General features: G+C 54.3%; 1 protein-coding gene across 5 annotated transcripts; it reads left to right on the top strand.

The window, feature by feature from the left end:
• Positions 1–990: 990 nt before the first annotated feature.
• ATP13A2 (ATPase cation transporting 13A2) lies at positions 991–24992 on the top strand. Of its 5 annotated transcripts, none has more exons than XM_010593072.3 (29): positions 991–1123; positions 6776–6870; positions 6999–7181; positions 7490–7548; positions 7715–7829; positions 8147–8226; positions 9483–9560; positions 9757–9826; positions 10762–10896; positions 10987–11053; positions 11135–11266; positions 16099–16254; positions 16837–16947; positions 17032–17078; positions 17147–17335; positions 18527–18733; positions 19240–19335; positions 19418–19577; positions 19683–19803; positions 19911–20035; positions 20848–21008; positions 21131–21247; positions 21335–21414; positions 22095–22247; positions 22329–22425; positions 23609–23832; positions 23925–24076; positions 24299–24468; positions 24549–24991. In XM_010593072.3, the coding sequence occupies exons 1-29, from the start codon at positions 1114–1116 to the stop codon at positions 24684–24686; spliced, it is 3528 nt and encodes a 1175-aa protein (XP_010591374.1). In that variant the 5' UTR covers positions 991–1113; the 3' UTR covers positions 24687–24991. The 5 variants fall into 5 exon arrangements, with proteins under 5 accessions (XP_010591374.1, XP_064137431.1, XP_010591376.1 ...); XM_010593073.3 differs by having other exon boundaries at positions 992–1123; positions 19240–19329; XM_064281361.1 differs by lacking the exon at positions 16099–16254 and having other exon boundaries at positions 24549–24992.
• Positions 24993–26007: the final 1015 nt, after the last annotated feature.

Raw genomic sequence — 26007 nt, 5'->3', positions numbered from 1 at the left:
TGGCCCGGGGTCTCAATGATCCACCCTCCTCCTTTGGAGCTTCTCTGTCCAGAGGCCAACATCCCAGGGGACAGGGGCAGACAGTGTCCATGCCGGTCAGCATGGTGCAGGTGATAAATGGTACATACAAGTATGAAATCTCTGGCACATTTCAGGGATCTCCACGTATCCCACCTATGCAGGTGTGTCTGCAGGTCATGCTGTGAGGCTTCTAGGGTTTGTGTTATACCTCTGCTATTTCTCTGGCATTTTAGAGGCCTCCTGAGCATCATCACAGGGTTTCCGCGTGTCCGCAGGTATCTCTGTGAGTCGCATCTGACAGTGTGAGCCTCTGGGCAGGCGAGTCTTCCTTGTGGCGCCCTCACCTTGTGCCAGACACTGTCCCAAGTGCTTTCCATGCATTTTCTCATGTGGTCCTCACAACAACACTATGAACCTGGCATGTCAAATGTTATCGGGTGAGGAAATGTGGCCCAGAGAGGTTAAGTAACTTGCCCAAGGTCACACAGCCTGGAAGAGATTGAGGCCAGCTTGAACCCAGCATGCAGCGCCCTTGACCACTGCAGTAAATTCATCTGGGGCCAACTCTAGCATAGTGTCTGTGTGTGGCTGTGGCTGTGTACACGTGTGTGTGTCAGGGGTTGTATGTCTCTGTGTGTCCCGCTTCTCTGTGTGTCCCGCTTCTGTGTGTGTGTGTGCGTGCGTGCGTGTGCCTGCGTGTGTGTGTGTCTGTGGCTGTGTACACGTGTGTTTGTGTGTCAGGGGGTTGTATGTCTCTGTGTGTCCCGCTTCTCTATGTGTGTGTGCGTGCGTGTGCATGCGTGCGTGGGTGTGTGTGTGCGTGGCTGCCCTGTCTCTGTCCCCGGAGCGGCAAGGGGCCGAGCTCGGACTACAAGTCCCAGCAGTCAGGGCGGCGCGGCCTGCGGACGTGGAGCCGCAGTCGGCCGGGCGGGGCTTGGCAGCGCGCAGACACCGACTGCGGCAGTGTCAGGGCGAGCCGGCCGCGGCTCTTCCAGGTTGACCGCCCCCAGCTCCCCGCCTCCGGGCCCCGGATCGCGCCTCCGCAGCGGGGCAGCACAGCGCTGCGGCCAGCGATGAGCGCGAGGAGCCGGCATGAGCGCAGGTGAGTGCAGAGCCCGGGCCGGCCAGCAGGGAACCAGCACGGACCCGGCCGTCGCCGCACCTGCTGTACAGTGGCACCCCCACCTCGGGGTCGTGGACGAGCAGAGTGGGCTCTGTGTGGGCGGGTGGGTCTCCGGGCCCGTTCCCTCCCCGGCCACGGGGAGTTGGCTCCAGGACCCTTCCGAGAGAGGCCAGGAGCCTCGAGGCAGCGCCCGGCGTTGTCCCCAACGCGCAGAGCCGCCCCCGGACCCCTCCTTCCCCCATCCTGGCTGCTGTGGGAGAGCAAGTTCCTGGAGCTGGTGCAGGAGGGGATTGGGAGCCTGACGTGGGAGACAGCCACACCCGCACTGGACTCTCCCTTAGTGTTGGGGTTCAGGTAGGGGCCGGCGCAGGCTGGTGTACAGAAGAGGCAGGGAGGCCAGTGCATCCTGGAGCCTCCCGGTCCCCTCTGGGCAGTTGCCTCTCATGGCTAAATCAATGAATGGGATGGAAGGAAGCCAGGTCTCCTTAGTCCCTGGGTTAGAGCATCCGGGGCACCAGCTCCATCCCCCCCACTCAGACCTCAGACCTCCAGAGGAAACCTGTCAGCGCCCAGGTTCAAGGACCACGCCCTCCATTTCTGGTCAGATGTCTTTAACCACTCTTTCCAAAGTCCAATTTAAAAATCACCTATTGTGAATGAGGCCCCTGGATGGCACAAGATGTTTGTGATCGGCTGCTAATCTAAAGGTTGGTGATTGGAACCTACCCAGCAGCTCCATGAAAGAAAGCCTGTGAACTGCTTCCACAAAGATTACAGCCAAGATAAACCTATGAAGCAGTTCTACTCTGCAATACATGGGATTGCCATGAGTTGGGATCCACTCAACAGCAGCGGTGGGTGTGTGGGGGTGGGTGTGTGTGTGGGTGTGTGTGTGAGAGAGAGAGAGATGGAGAGAGAGAGAGAGAATGGGGCCAGTAATCTCTTCTATCCAGAAGGGGCTCCATCTCTCGGTCACTCAGACCTGAGACCTCAGCCATGGGCCTGCCAAGGATGGGCCTCCTCTCTGCAGCAGCATATCCCTCAGTCCCAGTCTTTGTCTCCCCATCTTCCCCCTCAGCCTAGAGTGCACTCAGGGTGAGAGGGGGCAGGACTGAGGAAAGACAGCTGCCTGGTCTCTGGATCCAAAGATTGGGGTGCTACTGGCAGATCTTTGTGCCCCACCCTAGCCTGGCAGAGGAGAGTAGTGCCTGGTCCCAGGCAAGGGAGGAGGCAGCACCACCTCCCTGGGCTGCTGCCAGGTCACCAGCAGGAAGCTGGGGCTTCCGCAGGAAATGAGATTTCCCACATGGCTTTGACTCTAAACCCTCTGCTCGACGGTGCTAGTGGCAGTGCGCCAGGCCTGTGGAGTCAGACCAGGTTCTAGTCCAGTCTTGGTCACTCATAGCTGTGTGACTCTGGGCATGTTGATCGACCTCTCTACATTTGATCTTTAAGTGGGAGTTATGATCCATACTTTCCACGGGGTGGTTGTGAGGATGAGCTAAGAGAAATATGTCCATTCAGACCCACACATTTCTGGCTTCTTTCAGACTGTGAGACCCTGGGCAACTGACTTCACAGCTCTGTTCCTCATTTTCTCCAGCTGTAAAATGGGGATAAGAACAGTTCCTTCCTCACAGGGTTGTATGTGAAGGTTCAGTGGGTCAGTGAGTGAAGCATGTCCAAGGCTGCATTGTATGCACTCACATGTCAGTTGCTGTCATTCAGAGGAGCAACAACGGTAACCATGAAAAAATGATCATCCCACACAGCCTGTGGGGCCTGCCTGGGGCCTGCCCTGAGCCGGTGGTACCGAAGGCACCCTGGGGAGCCTGAGATCTGAATAGAGAGAAATAAGCACATCCGTGTTTTAACAGGTGTCAGGCAGGAGAGGGTCCCCTTTGCTTGGCCCTTGCTGGGAGTATAGATTGTTCCACAGCTGTGACTTCCTCCCTCAAGCCCCTCTTCCTTCCTTTTTCCCAAGATTGGCCCGGGAGAATTTCTTAGAGGGAACGCTGTTCAGGTGCCAGGGAAGCAAGTTAGCAAAGGGGCAGAAGATGCTCTCTGCAGAGCCTATTAAGAAGAGGCTCACCGCTCTGCACCTTATGGCAGACTGACCCAGAAGCAGGGGGATGGACACAGTGACTCCTAGCAGCGTAACCTCCATGTGCTGTTATGTCAGCAAGATGTGTGGGTATCCATTCACCCATTCAATAAGTGGTCCCCGAGCCCAGCCATGTGCCTGGCACTGAGCAGAACGGGCAAGAACCCTGTGTAAGCTCCATGGGACAGGGAGGTAAGTAGGTGGGTGTGGTGGGCAGAGAAGGGATTTGAAGTTAAGACAGACCCTTTTCCAGCTGTGAGACAAGTCCGTGGGCAGAATGCCTCTCTGAGGCTCAGTTTCCTCATTTATGAAATGGGGTAAGAGAAACTGCCCTCCTCCCTATCATGATGAAATCAGATCAACGTGAGCAAAGTGTTCCCCGTACAGGTCCCTTTCCCATCCCCAGCCCGAGCTGTTGGCCTGCAGGGTTGCAGGCACAGGGAGGACTTGTGGAATGGGCACATGGGGGCAGTGGTGCAGATGTGGGTCTTCAGAGAGGGCGAGAGCTGGGGAAATGGGTCCCAGCAGAAACCACACCTCCTTGGCAGGGGACCCGGCAACCAGCCACATGTACAGGCTGGTACTTCGGCAACTTCAAACACCCCAGGTGGCTGCTGCTGAAGCATCCCCTGTGTGCCAGCTGCTTCAGGATTATCATCTTACAGCCTGGAGAGGCTAAGGCACTTGCCTTCTGAAACACTGCTTGCTTATAAGAACACTCTGATAATGCAGTGGTTAAGAGCATGGATCCGAGCCAGGCTGCCTGCATCCAGATTCCACCATTTGCTGGCTGTGTGACCTTTGGCAACTTAGTTAACCTCTCTGGGCCTCCGTTCCCTAATCTGTAAAATCAGGATTAAAAATAGTGCCGGCTTCATAGGGTTGTGGTGAGGAATACATGAATTAATGTGTGTAAAGTCCTTGGAACCAAACCTGGCTGGTAGTAAGCCCCCTGTAACCTGAAGTGCTCTTTCCCTTTACACTGCAGAAACATCCCAAGAACAGCCCAAAAGGGTGAGACACTGCCCACCGTGCCTCACACCAAAGAGCAAGTCTCCAGGGCCTGGCAAAAAAGACACCTGGGAATCCCGTGGCAAATGGGACTGCTGGCCTTTTAAAGAGGGCTCAAAAGGGAGCTGTGGTTATTGGTGGCAAAGGACATGAGAACCCAATGTGCCAGGCTATGTCAGAGAGCGCCCTCGGCTACTGCTTATCTGTGGACTGTCATCAGGAAGGGAAGGAGGTGATGTTCTTGCCCTGACAGGCCCACCTGGGGACTGGGCCAGGACCAGGGAGGAAAAGGGAAACCAGCTGGCAGCTAAGTGGCCCCACCATCCTGGGGGTCTCAGGCTGGCATCTCCATGAGCCCAGGGAAGAACATAAGCCCCTGTTTCCTGGCCCTCTGGCCTTGAGACTCCGCCCTTCCTGCCAGTTTGTAGCTGCAGGCTTCTGTGTGTATATGAGTGTGAGGACGTGTGAGAGTGTGAGCGTGTGTGTGCACGCGTGTGTGTGTGCGTGTGTGTTTATAGATTCCCCAGAGACCAGACTCTTCCTGGAGGGGGTGGTGCCACCATTTGTTTTCTACGTCAACTGAATGGACAAAGGAAGGCTTGGCCGTGGGTGGAACTTCGGTGGATTTGATTTTTGAATCTTTAGGTTGGCAGAGGCTTCAGGAGGTACCTGTTCTCTGAAAGTACCCATGTGTGCCCAGTGGCAGAGTTGTTAAAAGCACAGGCTCTGGAGTCTGACTGTCTGGCTCCACCATTTATTGGCTGTGTGCGTTTGTGTGAGTCTCTGCACCTTTGAGCCTGAGTTCCCTTGGGTAAAATGGGAATAATCAGAGCCCACCTCATAGTATGGCTGGAGGTTAAATGAGTTAACGCGTGTGAGGCTTAGACCAGCCCGTGTCACCTAGGAAGTCCCTAACAGATGTTGCTATTCTTGGTATCATTAGTACCGTAGTAATTATTATTGCCATCATCTGTGAGGTGGTGCGGGGAGGGGGGCAGGATAGAAGAGGGCAGACTCTGCCTGGTCTGATGGGGACACATGGCCCCAAGCCTCAAGGTGTTCCCAGGTAGGGTAGTAGAGTGATTAAAAGCATAAGCCTGGAGTCAACCTGCCTGGGCAACATCCTGGCGCTACCATGTACTTCCTGTGTGATCTTGGGCAAGATACTTAACCTCTCTGAGCTTCCTTCTATGAAAAGAGGATCTTAATCACGCCTACCTAGTAGGGTTATTGTGTTCATCGTTTAAAGGGCCAGGAGCAGAGCCCAGAATACAGTGAGCATATAGTGGCTATTGTGGTTATTGTTGGGCTCTGGGAAGCCACAGACGCCCAAATGTTTGGGATGGCATGGCTCAGGGGCTGGGAAAGTTGTGACTGTGGCAGCTGCCTCGGACACAGTGGGCTTGTTGGGTAGAAACTTAGATCAGGCCCCTGAAGGGCTCAGGTTGGGGAGGGGAGGAGAGAACCAGGAAAGTAGCCGTCATTGCCCTACAGCCTCCCCCACTCACCTGGCTTCCAGGACCCTTAATGGGCTTTTCTAGAGATTCTTTCAAACATGTAGATATCCAGAGCTGCCCTCCTCCAGCATTGATCCAGCAGGTTCAGAGAGGGGCCTGGGCATCTACATGTCTAATAGGCACTCCAGGTAGTTCAGCTGCAGCTGGTCCTGGGACCATACATAGAGAAACCTTGACCGGAGGCTGCCCAAGGATGGGAGCAGGGAACCCCCAGCCCACTCCAGGGGCCTCCGCACACCCACCATCTGCCTATCGTACTAGGACCACAGCTGGTAGGAAGAAGAGGAGACAAAAGAATTTCCCCAATAGCAGTGGCAGGTGCTAGTCCCTGTACCTCAGTTTACCCATCTGTTTAAAATGGAGGTGATAACAGTCCTTCCCTCACAGAGGGTTAAATAAGGAGCCCTGTCAGCTGTTCAGCTGGGCCCTGGCAAATAGCAGCTTCTCTCCCCAGGCCTCAGGGGGGCTCTCTCCTCCTCCTCTGCCCACTGGCTGGGTCCCTCCCTGCCCCCATTCTACTTTCGGAGTGGGCAGCAGCTCTGGCAGGCCTCAAAGACAGCCCTGCAGACCTGACATTTATCAGTCCAGACTCGACTTATCAGCATCTCGTTGCTGCCAGGTCTGTGCTGGTCATGGGGAATGAACAAGGATGGTAAGCCCTGCTCCCGCCCACAGGGCGGGGACCAGATGAGGAGCAGGTAAGTGGAACACAGCTCCAGGGTATCAAGTAGCTGGACCTGTGAGTGGCTGTGGGAAGTCAGGGTGCAGACCAAGCCCCGCACCCCAATTCTGGGCCCACACCCCGTCGAAGATAACCAGACTCACAAGCAAGCAAGACACTGTGAGCAAGAACCAGCAGAAACAGCCAGATACCAGACCCATGAAGACTTAAGTTATCGGTACTATCAGACCAGATTATAAAATGGCTACACTTATGTTTAAACAAATAGGAGAAGGAGGAGCCTCCTCTCAAATCACCTTTGTCCCCTCTGTCCACAGACAACAACCCTCTCGTGGGCAACCCGCGCGCCGGTTATGGGACCCTGACGGTAGAGACATCTATCGACCCCCTCAGCTCCTCAGTTTCATCCGTGGTATGTGGGCAGCGTGGGCAGGGGAAACGCTCTGGGTGGGAATAATAGCCCCGCCCTCCCAGACACCCCAGCTGCCTCCTCCAGCCCTGCCCCACCCCCACCCTGGCCTCTCTCACCTGCATCTGCAGAGGCTCAGCGGCTACTGTGGCAGTCCATGGAGGGTCATAGGCTATCACGTCATGGTCTGGATGATGGCAGGGATCCCTTTGCTGCTGTTCCGGTGGAAGCCGATGTGGGGGGTGCGGCTCCGGCTCCAGCCGTGCAGCCTGGCCCACGCCGAAACACTCGTCATCGAAACAAGAGACAAAGAGGTGAGAGTCAGTCCAAGCAGTGGCAGCTGGGGCCAGAGAGGGGCAGCAGTGGGTCAGGAGGGGGTGACAACATAGGTTAGCAGATCAGCCAAGCCACTGACTTTTCATGGGACCCTAGGCAGGCATTCTCCTCTCTGGACCTCAGCTTTCCCATCTGAACAGTGGGCAGAGGGGCTGTTGGGTGTCCCTGAGGAGATCAGCTGTACCCTTGATTGCGGCCTTCTCCAGCAGGGTCCACCAGTAGCTGTGGAGTGGGGTCTGGGGAGGCAGGGCTCTTCCAGGGCTGAACCCACACGTCTGTGTTCCAGGATAGTTCATGGCAGCTCTACACTGTCCAGGTGCAGACTGAGGCCATCAGCGAGGGCAGGTGAGGCAGCCCGTTCACCCCTTCCCAGAAGCCCCTGCTCCCCCCACTCCTTCCAAAGGCCCTGACCCTGGTGCCTCACATCCGAGGGGGGGCGGTGGCTCTGTGGGAACTAGGAGGTGCTGGGGAAGCCCCAGAGCTCCAGAGTAACCCTCACCCACCTCCCCAGCCTGGACCTGCCCCCACAGGCCCAGATGGAGGATGGCCGGAGCCAGGCAGCTCTGGGGGCAGTACCAGAGGAGTCGTGGAAGGACACCACCCAGCTCCACAGGAAGGAGGAGGCAGTGAGTGGACAGACAGCTGGGTTCTGGACAAGTCCCTGACCCACTCGGGGCCTCAGTCTCACATTGTGTACACGGGGGGTAGGACTCCATGTTCTCTAAGCACCTTCTGGTTCTGTTGTCCCAAACTCCTGGAATGCTACATGACCACTGTCCCCTCCCAGGCCTCTTGCTGTGACACTCTTTCCTGTGACACTGGTTCCTGTCCCCTACTTCTCCCATCCCCCAACCCCAGACATACACACACACAGAGACACACATTCTACCTGGAACCCAGGTTCAGCTGCCACCCCACCCAGGCTCTCGTCTCTCCCACCCAGAAGCCTGTGCTGCGATACTACCTCTTCCAGGGCCAGCGATATATCTGGATCGAGACCCAACAAGCTTTCTGCCAAGTCAGGTAGGGCCAGGGCGGAGTGATGCCAGGTGGGCAGAGGAGGCGGCGTGAAGTGGCCTGGCCGAGGTATCAGGAGGCCCAGGCACCCGCTAGCTCTGCTGCCTTTGCACTTGAAACCTTGGGCACATCACTGAGCCCCTCCCAGCCTCAGCGGCTCTCTGTAAGTAGGGGAGGAAGACAACCCCAGCCTCTAGGGTGGAACCTGTAGTGATTTATGTAAAGCTGGGCCGGCATCTGTCCCGAGGTGGTCACGCTGTAGCGAATGAGAACACGGGCTCTGGATTCAGATGATCCGTTTGGGTTCTGGTCCCTTCTCTGCTGCCTCCTAAGTACTTAATGAATGTTAGCCCACAGCATGTCCTAGTTCCCTCAGAAGCAGGCCCTGAGACGAGGATTAGAGTGCAAGGAGTTTGCTTGGAAGGTCTCCCAGGAAACCCCTGGGGAAGTGAGGCAGGGGAGGGAAAGCAGCCAATGAAGGGGTGTTACCATGCCAGATACCACCGTGGGCACCTGGAGCTCAGTCTCACTGGGGATCCCTTGGAGACAGTGTGAGCACGCACCTCTAAGTTACCTCCCCAAGGAGTAGGGAAGTGGGACATTTATCCATCAGCTCCCTCCCGTCATCCCTGCCATGATCGGTGGTGGGCTACTACTAGGGGCATTAATTCGTCAGCACTTTCGGCTTTCCCATGACACCCTGCAGTACAGACAGGTGTTTGCAGTAGGCTGCCGTGTGTGTAGAGATGAGTGGGTTTGGCATCAAAAGCCTCTACCCCACAATAGCAAGAACAGTAGCAAAGTCACTGACCTGTGTGTCACTGGGTAGGTGCCAGGCACTGTCTAAAGCGCTGTGCATGGCTTCATCACAGTCAGCCCACCCATAACCCTATGAGGTAGGTGCTGCAACTACCCCCATTTTATAGGTGAGGAAACTGAAGCGCAGCTAGGTTAAGTGACTTGCCTAAGGTATGATCATGTAAATATATAATAGCTGCCCTTGTCACTGGTAATAGTATCAGCAGCAGCTCATTGTTCTCCCTCCTTGGTTCTACTTGGTGAGATGGTTTGAAGCTCAGTCAGAGGATTGAAAGAGAAAGTTAAGCCCAGAGTTAGTGGGCAACCTGTTATCTTCCGCATGCTTAATGTGGCAGAAGCGGGCAAGAGGGGGCCTGGAGCCGAGTCCCTCTGGCCTACACAGGGTGGGGGTTGCAGAGCCCAGGCCCCATCGCCACACAAGTGTCCCATCCCTACCCCACCAGCGTGCTGGACCATGGCCGCACCTGTGATGACATCCACCACTCCCGCTCTGGCCTCAGCCTCCAGGACGAAACTGTGAGGTGGGTGCTGCCCTGGGCCAGGGGTGCCCTGAGAGTGAGGACCCATATTGCCTACCTTGGTGTGGCCTTCTTCTAGTCACCTGCCTTCTCTGGGCCTCAGTTTCCCAGTTGTAAAATGGGGAGCCCCATCATCCCTGGAGGGCCCAGCTGCAACAGTCCCCTCCATCTGGCAGCTCAGCCACTTCCCTTCTTATAGGAAGACCATCTATGGCCCCAATGAGATCAGCGTTCCGGTCAAGCCCTATCTCCAGCTACTGGTGGATGAGGTAGGCTGTCTGGGTCTCATCCCAGCTCCGGCCTGGGTGTGCTGAATGACCTTGGCCAGGAGCTTGTCTTCTCTGGGCCACTTTACAGTGGCAGACAAACCAGCTGTCCCCTTCTCAGTGGTAGAGAGTCATCCGGGACCCTCCCCTCACCAACTTGGCCGACAAGAGGCCAAGTCAAGGAATTGGAGGTTCCGCCTATGGCTTGGGCTGGAGATTGAGACTCCATGTGGGGCTTAGAGGCCAAGAAGCAAACCCACACTGCCTGAGCACCTACTGTGTGCCTGGAGACATGCTCTAATGTTTCTGCCCTGTGCATGAATTACCTGCTTTTGCTCTCCCAACAGCCTGTGAGGAAGGGACGAGGACTAGACTCAGTTAACACATGAGGAGCCTGACCCTCAGAGGGGACAGTGACAGAGATAGGGTCACACAGGACAAAGGAAGCCAGGGACCCAGCCACATCTAGAGTAAAATGTTAGCGTCTCAGTCCTCTGACCCAGGGGCAGACACCCCTGAAGGGGAGAAGCCTGAAGTCCAGCCTCAGTGTAAACCTCAGTCTACTGCTATGAGCTCTGTGGTTTTAGGCAAGTGACTTAACCCTTCTGTGACTCAGTTTCCTCAACTGTACAATGGAGCTGATGGCAGCACCTGCCACGTGAAATTGTCACCATTAAGTGACTCTGAGATAAAGTGCTTAACGGGGGCTTGCCACGTAGTAGGGGCTCAGTAAATGCTGGTGTCCTCGTTTGAGCAGAGAAGATACTCAAGGGACATCTGGTTGGGTGGGGTGGGTCTGGGAGGAGACTATGGGATTGACCCGGAGAAAGGCATGGTTTCAGTCCTTTGGTAGCTGCCATGGCCTCTGCTCCCCTGGGTCTCTGGCTGGGCTGCCCCAGAGCATGCGGGCCCTGACCAGCTCCCACCCCTCCCTGCAGACACTGAACCCCTACTATGGGTTCCAGGCCTTCAGCATTGTGCTGTGGCTGGCCGACCACTACTACTGGTATGCCCTGTGCATCTTCCTCATCTCTGCCATCTCCATCTGCCTGTCACTGTACAAGACCAGAAAGGTGGGTGGGCATAAGGCAGGCGGGGGTTGCAGGGCAGGCGGGTCCCCAGTGGGCCTCCACCCACCCACCCACCCCCCGCTTGTCCCACAGCAAAGCCAGACCCTGAGGGACATGGTCAAGCTGTCCATGCAGGTGCACGTGTGCCGGCCAGGGGGAGGTAAGGACCTGGGGACAAGGTGAGGTTGAGGGAGACAGCTGGGGTGGCCTGCCCTGTGCTGAAGCTCCTGCTTGCCCCCAGAGGAGGAATGGGTCGACTCCTGCGACCTGGTGCCAGGAGACTGCCTGGTGCTGCCCCAGGAGGGTGGGCTGATGCCCTGCGACGCCACCCTGGTGGCTGGCGAGTGCATGGTCAATGAGAGCTCTCTGACAGGTGAGCCCCGCCAGCCCCGTCCACAGCCTCCCTTCTGCCTCCCCTCCTGTCCCAGACCCCTTTGCCTCCCGTTGGAACTTTTAGCTTGAATTTTCTTTTCCTTCTCTCAAGTAACAGTCCTGACTTCGACACTTGCTAGATCTGCGCCCTTGGGCTGTATTGCTTAACCTCCCCATGCCTCAGTTTCCTCTTCTGTAAAATGAGTATATCAGTCGTTCCTGCTGGTTAGGTTTGTGTGAAGTACTTAGAAGAATAAATGGTGCTGAGTGAGCGCTGGTGTATGTGAACTGTTTTCTGTGTGAATATCAACAACCCACTTACAGGAACTCAAAACCATGTAGGAGAACGTGGAGCAGCACAAAGAGGGAGCCCCCATCGTTCTGGACAGTCCGCTTCCCCTTCTCTCACTATGAAGAGTGTGAGGTGTCCTTCCACACCTTATTCTGTTCATTCATGTGTCACGTGTGCACACCTGCAAATCCCTCTCTCTCTAAACAGGATCCTGCAATATGTATAGTTCCAGACTTTGCTTTTTCCCCTAACAGTCCATATCCTGGCATTTTTCTGCAAGCACAGATAGCTCTGCCTCAGGTCTACACACTGCATATGAGCCCACAACTTAACCAGCCCCTAGCAATGCGTATTTAGATTGTGGCTTTCCAGCCACTGCAAACAATGCCACAAGGAGTGACCTTATCCTTTGTTTTTCTTTTTCTCTGTATGTACAAGTATTTCTTTCTCCGGGATGTGTTAGATTTCGATGGTGATAGTTCCAGAGAAGGTTTCTGGCAGGAAATTTACTTTTATAGTAATAGTAGTGATAGGTATGATTAGTAGGTGTGTGCCCTGAGCCTAGCCCTCCACAATTTTTTCCATACCTGCCTCACCTGTCCACCGCTGGGAGGCAGAGCCAATGTCCCCGAGTATCTCCCAGTAGTTTGCACATAGTAGGTGCTTAATAATTTCATCATCACAGGTACTCAGTAAGGAATTGCTGTTCTGCCAGGCAGCATGTCCCAGGCTTTATAGAAGTTAATCCCCCCTCCCTGTGTAAATATCTTTGCTGCTGTTGCCATTGAGTCGGTTCTGACTCATAGCGACCCTGTGCATGATAGAACAAAACGCTGCCCAGCCCCGTGCCATCCTCACAATCATTGTTATGCCTGAGCCCATCGTTGCAGCCACTGTGTCAGTCCCATCTTGTTGAGGGTCTTCCTCTTTTTCACTGACCCTCCACTTTACCAAGCATGATATCCCTCTCCAGGGACTGGTCCCTCCTAATAACATGTCCAAAGTATGTGAGACAAAGTCCTGCCATCCTCGCTTCTAAGGAGCATTCTGGTCATACTTCTTCCAAAACAGGTTTGTTAGTTCTTCCGGCAGTATATTGAATTTTCTTTGCCAACACCGTAATTCAGAGGCATCAATTCTTCTTCAGTCTTCCTTATTCATTGTCCAGCTTTCCCATGCATATGAGGCAATGGAAAATACCATGGCTTGGGTCAGGCACACCTTAGTCCTCAAAGTGATATCTTTGCTTTTTAACACTTTAAAGAGGTTTTTTGCAGCAGATTTGCCCAGTGCAGTGCATCATTTGATTTCTTGACTGCTGCTTCCTTGAGTATTGATTGTTGGTCCAAGTAAAACAAAATCCTTGACGACTTCAGTATTTTCTCCGTTTATCATGATGTTGCTTATTGGCCTAGTTGTGGGAATTTTTGTTTTCTTTATGTTGAGGTGTAATCCATACTAAAGGCTGTAGTCTTTGATCTTCATCAGTAAGTGCTTCAAGTCCTCTTCACTTTCAGCAAGCAAGGCTGTATCATCTGCATATTGCAGTTGTTAATGACTCTAATCCTAATGCCCCATTCTTGTTCATACAGTCCAGCTTCTCGGATTATTTGCTCAGCATACAGATTGAATAAGTATGTTGAAGGATACAATCCTGACACACACCATTCCTGACTTTAAACCATGCAGTATTCCCTTGTTCTATTTGAATGACTGACTCTTCATCCGTATAAAGGTTCTGCATGAGCGCAATTAAGTGTTCTGGAATTCCCATTCTTCCCAATGTTATCCATAATTTACTGTGATCCACACAGTCAAATGCCTTTGCATAATCAATAAAATACAGGTAACATCTTTCTGATATTCTCTGCTTTCAGCCAAGATCCATCAGACATCAGCAAGGATATCCCTGGTTCCAAGTCCTCTTCTGAATCCAGCTCAAACTCCTGGCAGTTCCCTGTTGATGTGTTGCTGCAGCCGCTTTTAAATGATCTTCAGCAAAAATTTACTTGTGTGTGATACTAATGATATTGCTCAATAATTTCCACATTCTTTTAGACAGCCTTTGTTTGGAATGGAGGCCCTGGTGGCGTAGTGGTTAAGTGCTATGGCTGCTATACAAAAGGGCAGCAGTTCAAATCCACCATGCGCTCCTTGGAAACTTTACGGGCAGTTCTGCTCTGTCCTATAGGGTTGCTATGAGTTGGAATTGACTCAGCAGCAATGGGTTGGTTTTTTTGTTTGTTTGGAAAGGGTACAAATGTGGATCTCTTCCAGTTGGTTGGCCAGGAAGCTGCCTTCCAAATTTCTTGACATAGACAAGTAAGCACCCCCAGCGCTGCATCCCTTCGTTGAAACATCTCAATTGGTATTCCATCAATTCCTGGAGCTTTTCAACAATGCCTTCGGTGCAGCTTGGACTTCTTCCTTCAGTACCATCAATTCTTGATCATATCCTACCTCCTGACATGGTTGGAATGTCGACCAATTCTTTTTGGTACAGTGACTCTGAGTATTCCTTCTTTTGATGCTTCCTGCGTCTTTCAATACTTTCCCTGTAGAAGCCTTCAACATTGCAACTTGAGGCTTGAATTTTTCTTCAGCTTGAGAAATGCTGAGCGTGTTCTTACCTTTTGGTTTTCTATCTCCAGGCCTTTGCATATGTCATTATAATACTTTACTTTGTCTTCTCTAGCTGCCCTTCGAAATCTTCTCTTCAGCTCTTTTACTTCATCATTTCTTCCATTCACTTTAGCTACCCAACATTCAAGAGCAAGTTTCAAAGACTCTTCTGACATCCGTTTTGGTCTTTTCTTCCTTTCCTGTCTTTTTAATGACCTCTTGCTTTCATCATGTATGATGTCCTTGATGTCATTCTATAACTCATGTGGTCTTCAGTCATTAGTGTTCAGTGCTTCAGATCTGTTCTTGAGATGATCTCTATGTTCAGGTGGGATATACTCGAGGTCGTGTTTTGGCTCTCTTGGACTTGCTGTAGTTTTCTTCAGTTTCACCTTGAACTTGCATCTGAGCAATTGATAGTCGGTTCTGCAGTTGGTCCCTGGCCTTGTTCTGACTGATGATGTTGAGCTCTTCCATCATCCCTTTCCAAAGGATAATTGCTTTGATTCCTGTGCAGTCCATCAGGCAGGGTCCACATGTATTGTCACCATTTATGTTGTTGACAAAAAGGTATTCACAGTGAAGAAGTAGTCAGTCTTGCAAAATTCTGTCATGTAATCTCTGATGTCATTTCTGTTACCAAGGCAATATTTTCCAACTACCAGTCCTTTTTTTCCAACTTTCACATTCCTATCACTAGTAATTGTCAATGCATCTTGACTGAATGTTTCATGAATTTCAGATGGCAGAAGTTGGTAAAAATTTTCAATTTCCTCATCTTTGGCCTTCGTGGTTGGTGTATAAATTTGAACAACAGCCTTATTAACTGGCCTTCCTTGTAGGCATATGAGTATTATCCTATCACTGACTGCATTGTACTTCAGGATAGATTTGAAATGTTCTTTTTGATGATAAATGTGACACCATTCCTCTTCAGTTTGTGATTCCCGGCATAGTAGGCCAAGACTGTCTGATTTAAAATGGTCAGTACTAGTCCATTTCAGCTCATTAATGCCTGGGATATTGATGTTTATGCGTTCCATTTGGTTTTTTTTTTTTTTCCCAATTTTCCTTGATTCATACTTCATACATTCCATGTTCCAATTATTAATGGATGTTTGCAGCTGTTTCTTCTCATTTTGAGTTGTGGCACCTCAGCAAATGAAGGTCCCAAAAGCTTGACTCCATCCACATCATTAAGGCCGACTCTACTTTGAGGAGACAACTCTTCCCCAGTCACATGATGAGTCATTCCAACCTGAAGGGCTCGTATTCTGGCACTATACCAGCTGGTGTTCCGCTGCTATTCTTAAGGTTTTCACTGGCCTATTTTTCAGAAGTAGGCCACCAGGTCCTTCTTCTTAGCCTGTCTTAGTCTGGAAGCTCTGTTGAGTCCTGCCCACCATGGGTGATGCTGCTGGTATCTGAAATACCAGTGGCATAGCTTCCAGCATCACAGCAACACACAGGCCACCACAGGATGACAAACTGACAGACGCGTGGGGTATAAATATCTCTAGTGGTTTTAATTATCAAACTAATTCATGCTTGTTATAATTCCAAGAGAAGGAGAAAGTCTTCCCCCAGCCCCTGTCCCCCACAACATATATACATGCGCATGCGCAAACACACACACTCAAACTCACACTGTATGTGCCTCCCCTGAGAGATGGTTCCCGGTGACAGGCTGGCACACATTCTTCCAGGATTGTCTCGTGTCTTTATGTCTTTTACACTCTCTGAGCCTCAACTTCCCCCTCTGTAAAATGGGACTGTAATTTCGCTTTCATACCTAGTTAAAAGAGTTTAATGAGACCTGGGTCTCATGAAACAGTTCTGTGTAAAACTCTTGGTTTTTGTTGATGGGAATGAGTGGCGTGGAAGCCTCCCCCATGGGCCTCACACCACATCCCTCCCAGGGGAGAGCATTCCGGTGCTGAAGACAGCCCTGCCCAAGGGGCCAGTGCCCTATTGCCCAGAGACCCACCGGCGGCATACACTCTTCTGTGGGACACTCGTCTTGCAGGCCCGGGCTTACATGGGACCCCACGTCCTGGCAGTGGTGACACGAACAGGTAGGAGTCAGGGACATGGGGAACGATGTTGGGCTCAGCACCTACAGGTGAGGTGGCAGGGGGTAGGCAGGAGCTGGGGTCCTGAACCCCACACCTAGCTCTCCTGCTGCCCCAGGTGGGTCCTGGGGCAAGTCCCATTGCTCCTTGGACCTCAGTTCCCTGATCTGTAACAGGAGAGGCTGGGCACGCCCAGGGTCAGGCATTTCAGCTAGAGTGGGCAGGGGTTGTGGCAAGCAGGCAAGAGCCTTTCCATTTGAAAGGGAGCAGTCACTTCACTTGCAACCTGGGAATGGGACCCCGTGTCACCAGCTCTTCTGACCTTTTGAGAAGAAGCCACATATCTGGATTTTAAGTGAAACCACCCCATTTTTAGATGCTGACCACTAGTTCAATTTTTTTTAAAAACACTACACAGCCTGGGCAAGGCCTGTGGGCCGTCATTGGTGACCCCTGAACCGGGTGACCGCCAACATCAGGAGCATCACATCTTACACCTCAGAGGTGCAGGCGGGCTGGGGTAGTGGTTGGGGAGAGCTGTCCTAACCCTTGGCTTCCCGTGCCTTAGTTTCCCCATCTTCTCAGGGTTCAGCACAGCTAAAGGGGGCCTGGTAAGCTCCATCTTGCATCCCCGGCCCATCAACTTCAAGTTCTACAAACACAGCATGAAGTTTATGGCTGCCCTCTCTGTCCTGGGTGAGTGTCCCCTGCACCCCAGTCTGCTGGTAGCCCCCAAGCCCCCTCCTAGATCCCATTCAGTCCCTCGCTCTGTCTCCGCAGCTCTCGTCGGCATTGTCTACAGCGTCGTCATCCTCCACAGGAACAAGGTAAGTGTTGGCGGCCAGGCGGGGGCTGTCCAAGCCTGGCCCTTGCCATTCACGGTGCCTTCTGCCAGGTGCCACTGAAGGACATTATAATCCGGGCTCTGGACCTGCTGACGGTGGTGGTGCCACCCGCCTTGCCGGCCGCCATGACCATGTGCACACTGTACGCCCAGATGCGGCTACGGAAGCAGGGCATATTCTGCGTCCACCCACTGCGCATCAACCTGGGGGGCAAGCTGCAGCTTGTTTGTTTTGACAAGGTGAGGGCTGCAGGGCGGGGCTGGTGTGGGCAGGAATGAGGCAGCCACGGGGACCCTCAGGCACCTTGGCCAGGCCACCACACCTGCATTATTCATTCAGCAAGGGTGACTGTGGGTCTGTTGGGTGCCAGGTCCTATCCCGGGGCTGAGACCCTCAGGGGAACCCCCTCCAGCTCCCAGCATAGTCAGATGAAGTGTCCAAAATCATTTATTTAGAAAATATGGATTGCCTACTCTCTGCAAGTCAGAACCAACTCAACGGCAACAGCAGGTTTTGTCTTTTTTTTTGGACTGTGTGCCCAGTGTTCCTTTCAGCCCGGGGAACCCAGCAGTGAACAAAGAAGTCCTCGTGTACTTTGATGTCTGCTGCGCCAACCACCAGAATAACTGGCTGCAGATGGTGATAGGCTTGATGAAGGAAGTGAATGGGGATATATGAGATGGTCAGTGGAGGGGGCGGTCACGGAAGGCTCCTCCAAGCAGAGGCCTCAGGGATGTAGGCAATGGGCCACACAGAGACATGGGACAGCTAGGACAGCAGCAAGCGCAAAGGCACTGAGGTGGGAAACAGCTTGGCACCCTCGAGGAATACACCATGTGGCTGGAACATAGTAAGCAGGGGAGAAGGCCCCGCTGGGCCAAGGCCAGTGGGACCTGCCAAAGAGTTTGGACAGGATTCTGAAGGCACTGGGGCCATGGAGAATTTTTAAACTGAGTGGCTACCAGGCTAGCAAAGGAGCTACAGATATAATTGGGCAGTTGGAATACAATGTGGGAAATGCACTCATTCATTTATTCATCCTCATTCATTCATTCAACAAATACATTGAGCACTGTCCGTGAGCCAAGTCCTCTTCCAGGTTCTGTAGATACTGCACTGAATAAATGGTGGGGAGGCAAAAAGGCCATGGATGGGAGCCCAAAGCAGTGATTCCCTGACCCAGTCCTGGGAGTTAAGGAGACTTCCTAGAGGAAGTAAATTCAGACAGAGAAACAATGGGAGGTTGGGGAGGGTTACCCCAGCAGAGAAAATGGCATGTGCAAAGGCCCAGAAGCCAGAAAGTGCCTAGTCTGGCTCAGGTCTGGCTCCCAGGGTTCCCGTGGGCCCAGCCTGGCCTGGGTCGTGGCCACACAGCTGGACAGGGCAGAGCTCATCTTAGGACTCATTGCACTGCCCCCTTCCCCCTGCAGACAGGCACCCTCACTGAGGAAGGCTTGGACGTGATGGGTGTGGTGCCCCTGAAGGGCCAGACATTCCTGCCACTGGTCTCAAAGCCCCGCCACCTGCCTGTGGGGCCCTTGCTCCGAGCACTGGCCACCTGCCACACCCTCACCCAACTCCAAGACACCCCAGTGGGTGACCCTATGGACCTCAAGATGGTGGAGTCTACTGGCTGGGTGAGTAGATCAAGCAGGTCGGCCCCCTGCCTCCGGGCCCTGAGCAGTGGGACCTTGCCTTCATTCAAGGTCTTCCCAGGGTAGCCTCTCTTATGCCCACCATCAATAATAATAATGGCCAAGGCCATGCCCTAAGCACTTTACTCTGTGCCAGCACCCTGCTGCACAGGCTTTGTCTGATAGCCTTGTTTGATGGACTCCTCCCTGTAGCACTAAGAAGGAAGCTTAAAACCTGGTTCCCAGGGAGGAAGTGAGGTTGAGGGAAATTTGAAATCAGATGATCAAGTCGCCCAGCAGGTGGCAAAGCCAGAGTTTGAACTTGGGTCTGCACAATTCTAAAGCCCAAGTTCTTAACTTCTGTATTATCCAGTCTCCCAGGAAGGAAGCCTTCCATGAGTCTAACTTGAATCTCTCTTGTGGCCTCTCTTCATGGGCCAAGGATTGGCCGCCCCAGGCCAAGCCAGCGCCCAGCACCCTGGAGGCAAACTTCTCTGCCTGCCTCCCAGGTCCTGGAGGAGGCACCGGCAGCTGACTTAGTATTCGGGACCCAGGTCTTGGCGGTGATGAGGCCACCACTTAGGGAGCCCCAGCTTCAGGTAGTGGTGAGCTAAGGGGGTGCCTGTGGGTGTGGGGTCAAAGGGGTGGCTCCCCAGACAGCCCATAAGCAACCTCTGCATCCTGCAGGAGGAGCCCCCGGTGCCCGTCAGCGTCCTCTGCCGCTTCCCCTTCTCTTCCACCCTGCAGCGCATGACTGTGGTGGTGACGTGGCCAAGGGCCACACAGCCCGAGGCCTATGTCAAGGGCGCCCCTGAGCTGGTAGCAGGCCTCTGCAGACCTGAGACAGGTGACGGGGGCAGCCCCCAGAGTCCACTGGTTGGGTGCTGGCACAGGACAGGGTGGGTCCCCAACATCTGTCCTCGTCCCAGTGACACCTTCCTCTCCCTGGCAGTGCCCACTGACTTTGCCCAAATGCTACAGAGCTACACAGCCACCGGCCACCGCGTCCTAGCCCTTGCCAGTAAGCCACTGCCCATTGCACCCAACCTGGAGGCAGCTCAGCAACTGACGAGGTGGGCCCCACCCTCTGCCTCACCCCTCTGAGGACTGAGCCCAGGGGATATGCCCCTGCCTAGTGGCTGGAGGGGGCATCTCTGACCCAGGCCTGCCCATCCCCTAGAGACACTGTGGAGCAGGAGCTGAGCCTCCTGGGGCTACTGGTCATGAGGAACCTGCTGAAGCCACAAACGACATCAGTTATCCAGGATCTCCGGAGGACCCACATCCGCACTGTCATGGTCACAGGTACCCAGGGCCAGCAGGGCCTGGTTCTCCCCACATCCTAAGCAGAGAGAAGGGTCACCCACCATCCCTTCCCGGGGCATCTTTTTGGGCCCCTGTTTCAGGCCAAGCCCTTTTCAAACATTTTACAGGATCGTCACAATATCCCTCCCAAGTGGCAATTATCACTCCCATTTATCAGATGACACAAGTGAAGCCCAGAGCAGTAAAGTCACTAGCTGAGGCAGATATGCTTCCAGGAGCCCAGGTGTGGTATCAGACAGCCTGGGTTCTAGCCAAGTGATCTTCCAAGTCCCAGCGTCCACCTCTGAGAAATGGGGATGATGATGCCAACCTCAAAGGTTGTGCTAGTTCCATGGATCAAGAAAAGAATATTCTAGTTGGATTGGCATAGCCATAGCTCACTAGATCTTTTCTCCCTGCCCCTACACACACACACACACACACACAGAGTAGGTCTTTTCTCCCTGCCCCTACACACACACACACACACACACAGTAGGTCTTTTCTCCCTGCCCCTACACACACACACACACACACACACTCACACTCTCTCTCTCTCTCCAGCAAAGTTACACAGTAGTAATTAGTCCATGTGGAACCTGAACCCAGGTCCCCGGTTTCTTCTAAGGAGCCCTTCAACGCCTACTTTTATTATAGATGAGGAAACCACAGTTCAGAGACATTGGTAACTTGCCCAGCTAGTGTGCGACAGACTAGAATTCCATCCAGCCTGTCATCCCATCTGTAAGTGTCAGGGGGAGGATGACCTCCTAGAAGCAGCTGGACCCTGACCTCGCCCCATGCTTCCCAGGGGATAACCTGCAGACTGCAATCACTGTGGCCCAGGGCTGCTGCATGGTGGGTCCCCAAGAGCATCTGGTCATCATCCACGCCACCCCACCTGAGCAGGGACAGCCTGCCTCACTTGAGTTCCTGCCACTGGAATCCTCTGTAGCCATGAATGGAGCTAAGGTGAGGCTGAGCCAGAGTTCCAGCCCCACTCCACCAGTGACCTGACCCCTGTGTTACCTAGCCCAAGTTCCAGCTCTCCAGAGTGGGCAGGGGAAGCTAAGCTGCGCTTCCTGCGCTCCCAGGATCCTGGCCAGGCCGTGAGCTGCACCATGGAGCTGGACCCCTGCTTCAGCCACCTGGCCCTCAGCGGGTCCACCTTCGGCATCCTGGTGAAGCATTTCCCCAAGCTGCTGCCAAAGGTAGGGCTACCCCGCCATCCTGGCTCTGATGCCTCTTGACAGGCTCCCTGATGGCTCCCTCAGCCCTCCCCGTCCCCCTGTGCCCAGGTCCTGGTCCAGGGCACCATCTTCGCCCGCATGGCGCCCGAACAGAAGACCAAGCTGGTGTGCGAGCTGCAGAAGCTTCAGTGAGTGCTCGGTGGTGGCGTGGGTGAGGCCCACAGGGGTGAGATCCCCCGCAAATCCTGTCTCCCTCCCAGGCCTTGGAGAGCCGCCACCATCAGAAAGAACCAGGAGGGGCACTCCTGAGTCTATCATGCTGAAAATCATCCTGGCATCTATTTACTGAGCACCTACTATGTGCCAAACACCATGTGGGCATGAAAACCAAACCAAAAACACCGGTTGCTACCGAGTTGATTCTGACTCGTGGAGACCCCTTTGATAACAGAGCAGAACTGCTCCGTACAGTTTTCTTGGCCACGATCATTAGGAAGCAAATTGCCAGGCCTTTCTTCCACGATGCCACAAAGTGGGTTCAAACTGCCCACCTTTTGGTTTTATTGTTGTTTGTTTTTGTGAAGTTGATTCCCACTCATGGCGCCCCCACTTGTACAGAGTAGAACTGTGTCCAATAGGGTTTTCAAGACTGTGACCAGACAAGTGCAAACCGTTTGCGCCACCCAGGGACCTTTTATGTGGACATGAGGGATCCAGAAATCATCTTATTCTGTCAGCAAGCCTGTGAGCTGGATGAGGTCATCTCACAGATGACCCCAGTTCGGAGGTGTTCGGGGCAAGCCAAAGGCGTCACAGGCCCAGAGCCAGGGCGTGACCCGGGCATCACCTGCCTGCCTCTCTCTGCCAGGTACTGTGTGGGCATGTGTGGGGACGGCGCCAATGACTGCGGGGCCCTGAAAGCAGCTGACGTGGGCATCTCACTCTCACAGGCTGAGGCCTCCGTGGTCTCACCCTTCACCTCAAGCATAGCCAACATTGAGTGTGTGCCAATGGTCATCAGGTAAGGCAGGCAGGGTGGCGGGCGAGGACTCTGCAGGCGTCAGCTAACCCAGACCCTAACACCCACGTCCCACTACCCCAGGGAAGGCCGGTGTTCCCTGGACACGTCATTCAGCGTCTTCAAGTACATGGCACTGTACAGCCTGACCCAGTTCATCTCTGTCCTCATCCTCTACACGGTGAGTGTCAGCCCCGTGTCAGGCCCAAGGAAAGGACTCGACAGCAGTATGGTTAGGAGCCCGGCAAGTTCTGGAGTAGATGATGTGGGTTCAAATCCTGCCACTGCCACTTTTTAGCTGTGTGGCTGAGCGACTCCTGAACCTCGGATGGTGAGGCATGTATGAAGTGAAAGCACTGAGCAGACCCCGGAGCAAAGACAAAACCCATTTCCGTCAAGTCAGCTCCAACTCATAGTGACTCTAGAGGACAGAGTAGAGCTGCCCCATAGGGTTTCTAAGGCTGTGATCTTGACAGGAGCAGACTGCCACATCTTTGTCCTGCGGAGAGGCTGGTGGGTTCAAACCACCATCTTTTCAGTTAGCAGCTGCATGCTTAACTACCACGCCACCAGGGCTCCTTTTGGCACACAGTAGGCCCTCAGAAATGGAAGCCACTGTCATGTGCTAAGGATTTGTCCCTGTACCTGGGAGATTCCTGCCTGCCGGGGAGACTGAGGCAGAGCTCAGACAGGGCAAAGAAGATGCAGGTAGAAGAGGGCCAGACCCAAGGCCCCTACCTCTTCCTCCAGACACATTCCTTCGGCCCTAAACCTGGTGGCTCCTACCCCTGCTCAGAGGGTACCTCCCTCTCCCCTGCTCTGAGCCTGCCCTGCTCACCCCACTGAATGAGCTGATTCCAGGGCCCCTGCAGCTCTTGTTCTTGTATCTGTACCCATGTCCACATGGAACCCAGGAGCCTCCTGAGGGCAGGCAGTGTGCATTCCCAGTAATCTCAGGGCTCCACAAGGCAGAACCTGAGCCTCCCTCCTTCGGCTAGGAGTTCCTTGGGGAAGGAGAACCTCCCCCATCAGATTCAGTCTCCTGAGGTCAGCAGCAAGGCCTTCTCCAGACTGGGCTGGGCGGAGGGAGTCTCCCTGAAGGCAGGACGGTGCTTCTTGCATAGGACTTGGCGCTCATCCAAGATCAGGAGCTGTGCCTCTTCTGTCAGACTGAGGGTTCCGTAAGGGTGGGAGAATGATGCCCCTGTCAGATTGGAGGACAGGAGCCATGCTTCCCCCTCAGACTAGGGAGAGGAACTCCGTGGGGGCAGAAATTGTGCCTCCCCTATGTGACTGGGGACTCCCTGAGGGCGGGCTAGGCCAGGACTTAGTTTCCTTTCTGCCCATCCCTCCGCTGCCGGCAGATCAACACCAACCTTGGTGACAGTCAGTTCCTGGCCATCGACCTGGGCATCACCACGACGGTAGCGGTGCTCATGAGCCGCACAGGGCCAGCTCTGGTGCTGGGGCGGGCACGGCCGCCAGGGGCGCTGCTCAGCGTGCCGGTGCTGAGCAGCCTGCTGCTGCAGGTGGCCCTGGTGGCTGGTGTGCAGCTGGGGGGCTACTTCCTGACCGTGGCCCAGCCCTGGTAAGTAGGGAACTGATCAGCTCCCCCTCAAATCCCCCCGACCCTGTCCTCCTCACACACATTTGCTGGTCCTCCTGGCCCCACGTCCTCAGGTTCGAGCCTCTGAACAGGACAGTGCCTGCACCGGACAACTTGCCCAACTATGAGAACACAGTGGTCTTCTGTCTGTCCAGCTTCCAATACCTCATCCTGGCCATGGCCGTGTCCAAGGGGGCTCCCTTCCGCCAGCCGCTCTACACCAACGGTGCTGCTGTGTGGGGTGGGGGGAAAGACAGTGCAGAAAGAGGGGCTGGGGGAGCAGCATGGGGGCTGGTGCCTATGTGTGTGAGGGCCGCCAGGGCAGAGGGGAGGCAGGCAGGAGAGAGATGAAGGAAGTGGCTCCATGAGTGGACGTGTGTGTGTGTGTGTCTGTGTGTGTGTCCCAGGGGGTGTGGCTTCCTGGTCTGACACACTCCCCTACCCCCAGTGCCCTTCTTGGTGGCCCTGGCGCTCCTGGGCTCTATCCTGACGGGCCTCATCCTGGTCCCCGGCCTCCTCCAGGGGCCGCTGGCACTGAGGAACATCCCCGACACCTGGTTCAAGCTGCTGCTGCTGGGCCTCGTGGCCCTCAACTTCGTGGGAGCCTTCATGCTGGAGGTGGGGCCCGCCTAGGGGAGGGGTGAGGGTGTCGGGGGCTCAGCCACAGCTGCCCCTCCACACCCTCCTGCCCTCTGCAGAGCATGCTAGACCAGTGCCTCCCAGCCTGCCTGCGGTGGTTCCGGCCCAAACAGGCCTCCAAGAAGCGCTTCAAGCAGCTGGAGCGTGAGCTCATTGAGCAGCCCTGGCCACCACTGCCTGCCGGTCCCGAGAGGTAGTGCAGGCCTCAGCCAGCTTCCTGAACACTGGATTTCCCAGGCTCCAAGCCGCCCACTGGACCCATCTTCCAGAGACACCACCACCACCTCCCGCAGCCCTGAATCGGTGGTCACACACTGTTACCCCCAAGGCCACCCAGCCTGGCCTTCCCTGTCCCCACCCTGGGGAAGCACTGACTGCTTTTGTCCCCCAGTTTAGATCATTCCCATACAGAGACGCCAGCCACCGCCCCTCTGAGCTGCTGTCAGTGTAGCAAATAAAATCATGATATTTTCCTGACTCTGCCGTGCACATCTCCTACCTGGGCACCACTGACCTTCCCATCTGCCTGGGAGGAAGTGCGGACCCCTCTTGGGTGCCCAGCCTTGGCATGTGTCTGCTCCTGGCATCTCCTGGATTTTTGTTGTTGATTTGTGACTTAGGAGACCCATGTGACAGTAGAACTGCTCCATGGAGTTTTCTTAGCTGTAATCTTTACAGAAGCAGATCGCCAGGCTTGTTTCTTCTCTGGGGCTGCCGACCGGGTTCGAACCACCAATCTTTCGGTTACCAGCCAAGCGCAAACCTTACCCTCTGATTTTTCAGATCACACAGGACAGCTCCCCTCCCCAGGCCTCCGTTTCCTCATCTGACTATAGTAACATTTCCTCCATGTTGAGCACATGCCTGCATTCAGCTAAGCATCCTACAGACATTGTCATTTTATCCTCACAACAGCTTTGCCAGGTCCTATCTCCATTTTACAGATGAAAAAACTGAGGCTTAGAGGTCACACAAGTATCAGAGGTGGGACCAAATCTCTGACTGCCGCGTCCACCCTCTTAACCTTCCTGCCCTCCTGCAGGGTGGGGGAGAAGATGCATCGGGCCAGTGCCCAGTTAGTGCCAGTGCCTAGTAGGCATTTAATTGGAGCAGTTCAGGTCTCCTACCTTCTTTCCTGCCCACCCACCCCTCTCCCCCACCACCACCGCCACCAATGCTGTAAGACATCTTTGTGGTCCAGTTCCTGGCTCGGATGGAAATCCAGGCTCTCAGCCCACGTCTCCCAGCCGGAGCCACGTACACCATCTCATGGGGAAGGGTGGGGTTCCTGACCTCATCCCACCCGTGGACATTGGCCAAGCCCCTCTCCTCGGGAGATGCAGCTCAGTTTCCTGGCTCATCTGCTGGGCAAGGTAGAACAGGAAAGAAAGACTGTATCCTGTCCTCCAAAAGTCCCCCCTCCAGCCTCATTCCTGGAACCCCTGGCACCAGCTCCAGGCCTGCCATAGTGAGAGCTCAGTCAGTTTTCATTGACTCAAACTGGGGAGGAGGGGTGTG

This window comes from Loxodonta africana, chromosome 3 (assembly GCF_030014295.1).
Source record: "Loxodonta africana isolate mLoxAfr1 chromosome 3, mLoxAfr1.hap2, whole genome shotgun sequence".
Taxonomy (NCBI): Eukaryota; Metazoa; Chordata; class Mammalia; order Proboscidea; family Elephantidae; genus Loxodonta; species Loxodonta africana.
The sequence above is the reverse complement of the archived record's forward strand: the minus strand, read 5'-3'. Positions and strand labels throughout refer to the sequence as shown.

Bases quoted from the DNA above. Each gene is read 5' to 3' on its own strand.
- ATP13A2 (XM_010593072.3), top strand. The intron at 6,871-6,998 runs GTATGTGGGCAG...CTGCATCTGCAG, and splicing joins GCTCCTCAGTTTCATCCGTG to AGGCTCAGCGGCTACTGTGG. The intron at 17,336-18,526 runs GTGAGGGCTGCA...TTCCCCCTGCAG, and splicing joins AGCTTGTTTGTTTTGACAAG to ACAGGCACCCTCACTGAGGA.